At 38.6% G+C, this 5,816-nt stretch overlaps 1 protein-coding gene across 1 annotated transcript in view; it reads right to left on the reverse strand.

Annotated features, from left to right (window-relative positions):
• Window positions 1-5,182: 5,182 nt before the first annotated feature.
• The window catches only part of LOC138167857 (olfactory receptor 6C2-like), a 9,407-nt gene continuing 8,773 nt past the window's right edge, over window positions 5,183-5,816 (reverse strand). The window contains exon 4 of the mRNA XM_069096818.1: window positions 5,183-5,796. Within this exon, the coding sequence (XP_068952919.1) occupies window positions 5,183-5,796 (614 nt within the window). The remainder of the gene's footprint in view (window positions 5,797-5,816) is intronic.

Consider the following 5,816-nt stretch of genomic DNA (forward strand, 5'->3'; position numbering starts at 1 on the left):
CTTCTCTTCTCTTCTCTTCTCTTCTCTTCTCTTCTCTTCTCTTCTCTCTCTCCCCCTCCCTGTCTCCCTCCCTCTCTCTTTCTTTCCCTCTCTCTCTCTCTCTCCCCTCCAGATACACATTCATAAACATACATATAGGCGTGGCTAGTGGCGCATTGAGTAAGAGCCCCGGCCCCGGAGTCAGGCAGACCTGGGATAGGTTCTGGCCTCAGATACTTAACACCCAAACAAAATAACTGGCCATGTAACCTTGGGCAAGTTACTTAACCCCAACTGCTTTAAAAAAATAAAAACACACATATGTATACACACATATATACACAAATGTATATAAATGTGCATATATACATATACTTATATAGACACATTTTGCAATGCACCACTTTGTTAATGTATTAGAAATTCAAATTAGTTGACTAGCATTTATTAAATTCTTAGCATATGTTAGAAACTTGCCAGAGTAATAGGATTACAAAGTAGGGTAAAAGTATTGTCCCTCTCCTAAAAGACAAATGATTTTAATGGAGGAGACAATGTGTAAATAATTGTACATACAAGATATAGGTAGAGTAGAAGGAAGGTAATTTCAGAGGGAAGGCATTGGGGAGGGAAGTTGAGATAGGAGCAAAAAAGGCTTCTTACTGAAGGTGGGATGTAAGCAGTGTCGAGGGAAGCCAAGAGGTGGAACTGAGGGGGACACTGTATTCCAAGCTTGGGGGAATCCCAGTGCTAAGTCACAGAGTTGGGAGATGGGGTGTCCTGGGTAAGGAATAGCTTGAGTTTGCCTTAAGAAGAAACATGACATCCTGATGTTTGGGTAAGAACCACACCTATCTTTTGACCTGTGCTTTGATGTCTCTGAGGATGGAGTGGTGGCAATTCCTACAACCAGTATGTCACTTGTCTGAGAACAAAGCTGAAAGATGCCAATTCTCCTGCTATAACTTAAACTCAGGGAAGCACTTAAAGTAACAAATGACAGTATGAACCATGAGTTTACAGCTCACTACTTCAGTAGTAAAATGGAGTTTATCCCATGGAGCATTCATTGAGCTGTTCTGGCCATGTTTGCTGGTTCACTGATGAAGAACTAGTTCCCTATGAGATCAGGAAGCAATTCTCTTATTGAATCCTAGATCTGGTGATCATAGCAAGAAGTGTTTGGATCAAGCTTATTTCTGGTGTGACTCTTCTCAAGGACCTTACAGGAATGGCCCCAGCCTCTAGCCCTGTGCCCTGAAGACAGCTAGTGCTGTCTTCTGTTTGGGAAGAGCCCCAGCAACTACTGCAGTGCTTACTGGATAAGACTCAAGAAGATGAAACCAACAATGGGTTGACTGGTGAAAAAAAATGGATTGAGAGGGAATTGTTTAGATAGTGCAGATGCAAAATGAAGGTGAAACGCTAATTCAATAGTCCAACAAAATTATTTATATTTTCATATTTTAACTCAGTCTCCCAGCAATGTATACTTGTAGTTAAAAGCATACTAGGAGTCACTGCTTCATGTTTAAGTAGTTTTTATTTTCATTGAGTGCTTGTGAGTGTTTTATATAGGGGAAAAATAGCTGTCCTATACCATATATGCATACATACATACATGAATATACATATGCATATACTATATATATATATACACACACATACCCATGTATACAATAGTATACCCACTCTTATAGTATACTGACTGCCTTTCTATTTACCTTTTCTTTGGGAGATTCTGCTTAACAGCCAAACCCAAACTTTAAGTTATTTCCCCCAGGGATCTAGTATGAGGATGAAAAATAGCAAAGAACTTGACCCCACATTGTGAGCACAGGATACCTCCTAGTATGAAACTGCCCATGTATCCCTGAGACCAGAACTAAGAGAGGCCCCTTCCTGAAAGTGTGTAGGATGTGTTTCCCACTTTTCACTCTTCCTCTGGAGGCCCAGTGATTATTCCTGTTGTTATAATTGTCCTTTGCTTTGTCCTGTTCAGAAGTCAGACCAATGTGCAGCAAAGTGGCCCTGTATACTAAAGGGTATATACCAGGGCTGGGGAACCTGTGGCCTTGTTGTACCATGTGACCTTCTATGTCCTTGGTTGTCGTCTTTTGACTGAGTCCAAGTTTTACAGAACAAATCCTTTCATTAAGGGGATTAGTTCTGTGAAAGTTGGAATTCATTCAAAATATTGTATACTTGCATAAATATCCTTCCTTTATACCTCTATCCCACTTTGACACTGAACATCTCATATTCATTTTTTGACAGAGTAATTAAATTAGTAAAATAAAAGAAAGGAGAGAAAAGAAATAAGAGAATGTAAAAAGCTGGGAATGTTTTCCACCATCTAGAAAAGTCTTATTCTCATCCATGTCTTAGAATTTTAAAGAATGATAGGAGGGCAGCTAGTCAGTGCAGTGGATAGAATCCTGAGCCTAGAGTCAGGAAGACGCATCTTGCTGAATTCAAAACTAGCTGCAAACACTTGGTAGCTATGTGATCCTGGGCAAGTCATTTAACCCTGTTTGCCTCAGTTCCCTCATTTGTAAACTTAACTGGAGGAGGAAATAGCAAACCACTCTATGGTCTTTGTCAAGAAAGCTCCAAATGGTGACATGAAGAGTCAGACATGATTGAAACGAGTGAATAACAGAAAAAATTGTAAAAGAGCTGGGGAAAACCAGAGAACAGAACGAATTTAAATTAACTCATGGACTAAAAGAACATGGCAAAGTTCAACTTTCCATTAAATGAACTCATAACCCAGCAGATAAGAAGTCTAGGTGAAACCAGAAGCTGGAATCAGAGAAAAGCCCTGTAACCACATGTGTAATGGAGTTTTTCTCAGCAGTGATCACAAATTCCATGGAGAATCATTGGGAATTGCTTTTACATTTAATGAAAGAAGGTTTGTCATTATCAAGGCAACCAGTGTAGACAATGCATTCATTCAGCAGAGATAATATGGAGAGATGTAGAGACAACATGTCTGGCAAAAGGTATTTGAAAGCTACTATAGAATCGGCATTCTAGCTCTATTGACTATTGCATTTCTAGAACATTGCATTTCTTGACATTGGGTCCTACCTGCTTCCATTCCTTCAAATAACAGCCATTGGTTAGGGGAAACTTCTCTTCCATGGAAAATCTTATTTTCTCTGGGCAGAATGATGGAAAAAAATGCCTTTTGATCTGCTATAATAAATTGTACTAATATTATATCTTTCTAATAATATTCCAAAAATCCCAATTGGTTACTGAATGACTAATTCTCAGTATTGTGTACTCTCATAAATATGTTTCCTTTGTATCTCTTTCCCACTTTGACATTGAACAACTTATATTCATTTTTCTTTTGTTTTGACAGAGGAATTAAAATCACTCCCTTACACAACCTGGGAGAAAAACACCATAATGACACTAAGACTCTGTATCTGAGTTTGCATATCCTTCCCACATGAATTGTTAATTTTTCAACTCTGTGAACCTAGCAGCAACAAACAGGGAACAAATGTAGTGGGAACAGCTCAGTAATAATATCCTCAAGTGATAGTATCATTAAGTAAGGACAGTAGTCCTGTAGCATTAGAGGCCCGCGTCACCTATCCCTCCATGCATATGTAGTGGTTGTATATGTTTCCTTCCTAGAGGGTCCTTTAGGTATATATTTACTCTTCCAAATGATAATGTGTCTATTTTTGTCTCAGTTTTATGTGAGTAATATTTTATTATTATTATTATTAATGTGGTATCTTATTAAATATTTTGGATTAGAACTAATTGTTTTCTCTGATTGAGTAATAAAACTAAATATGTTGGTAAAAAAAGGGGATTATAGTTTTGAGTGGATACAAACCTGAATAGTTCCATAACCCTAATGTAACCTAGTCTTTACCCCCAGTGTGAGACTAAGAGTGGTGGTTCCAGGTGCTCCACAGTGGGTGTGCCTTCACCCAAAAGCATAGATCATAAAAGCTTATGAGCCCCAACCAATGTGTTTGCTTTTTTAAGTCAGGCAAAAAAATACAATTAATTCAAAACAAAGGCATGAAAGGAGAAAGAAAAGGGCATATGACCAATAAATTTTCTCTTACAGATCTGTGAAATATGGTCCTAGAATTGAGTTGGTCTGGAATGAAAGAAGGAGATACTTTAATGGAGGGAGAAAATAGCATATTTTGCTGCAGAGGGAAAAAATAGATGTTAGTAAAAGGTGAAATGGAATGGTTTCTGATTTCTGATTTCAGGGTACCTCCAGACTTTCAGTCTTGAAAATGTGTTTTATTTTGAGACTTTGGATTTTACCTTCCAAAGTTTAAAGCCAAAAGCCCCATATGACAATTTACACAGGGCTTATTTCAGTATTCAGGCAGGAGATCTCAGTATTTGGGCTTTCATGTTTTATTAACAAGGATCACCAGGCAAAATTGATTTCTTATGTAGTTGCACTATTTTGAGTATTGTCTGACAAAAATCTCCACCATGCCCCAGGAAGCTCATTATTGGGAAGACAATCATCCTGCAGCATCTCATCAGCCACGGTAGTTCACCTTATCACTACCTTCTGGATCTGATTGGATGGTGGAGCCAAGTACTCCAAACTCCCATGTAAAGAAGAGAGTTGAGCTCAAACATTCCCTCATTTCTCACCTAACTATATTACTTTAAGACTTCTCTGACTAATTTCTCTACCATACCCTCATACAGGGAACCTTTTTTCTTCCTTATACTTTTCAGTTTTCTTTCATGTATCATCTTCCTAATTAATTTTAACTCCTTATGGGGCAGGGATTGTCTTTGCTTTTATAAAATCTCTGTGTCTCTGTGCTTAGAATGGTCCCTGGTATGTGGTAGGCATTTAATAAAGATATACTGACTATTAAGTAGGGGGACAAAAATTCTTTTTTAATATATAGATGGTTCTAAAAGTCTTCCATGGATTTTATCAAAAGGAAGTGGTCAGTGCGGTGGTCAAAAGCAAGTGAAATTGATAAAAGGAGGAATGGAGTGGGGAAGAGAAAACTTCAATTAGTGAGGATTTCTAGATAAGAGGGAACAGGAACTGTGAAATTTGGGTCTGTGGGTAAGGTGGCAATAGTAACAAAATAAAATTGTGTCATGGGACCTAGAGCAAAGAGTTCAAAGCTGTGCAGTTTTTTTAAAACTAATTTTGCACCTGAATGTCTATTGCCTCTCACAGCTTTGAAATCAATACAATCCTTTTCAAAGTGTCCCTAAAAGCTTGTATCACTTGTTTATTCCTCAGAGTATAAATAAAGGGGTTCATTACTGGTGCCACTGAGGTTGCAAGTACTGACACCACTTTGTTCAAAGCTACCCCTTCCTTTGCAGAAGGTTTGATATAGATGAAGATGCAGGTGCCATAAGTCATGGAGACAACAATCATGTGGGAGGAACAAGTGGAAAAGGCTTTTTTCCTTTGCTGGGCAGAGGGGAATCTCAGAATGGTCCTGACAATATAGGCATAAGATAGAACCACTAACACTAAGGTGATGATAAGGGTCAACACAGCAGAGGCTAAAATCATTCTTTCTATAAACTCTGTATCAGAGCATGTGATCTCCAGCATTGGTGATGCATCACAGACAAAATGATCAATGATATTAGAGTCACAGAATTCTAGCTCAAGACCCACCCCAAGTGGTGGAATAATGATCATCAACCCAGACAACCAGCAACCCAGGAGGAGCTGGGTACAGACTCTGTTGTTCATGATGGTTGCATAGTGCAAGGGTTTGCAGATAGCTACATAGCGGTCATAAGACATGGCAGCCAAGAGGAAAAATTCTGAGGCCCCAAGGAAGATA

This window comes from Petaurus breviceps, unplaced genomic scaffold (assembly GCF_028583685.1).
Source record: "Petaurus breviceps papuanus isolate PSGF00001 unplaced genomic scaffold, PetGlider_PUasm1.0 313, whole genome shotgun sequence".
Classification (NCBI taxonomy): Eukaryota; Metazoa; Chordata; class Mammalia; order Diprotodontia; family Petauridae; genus Petaurus; species Petaurus breviceps.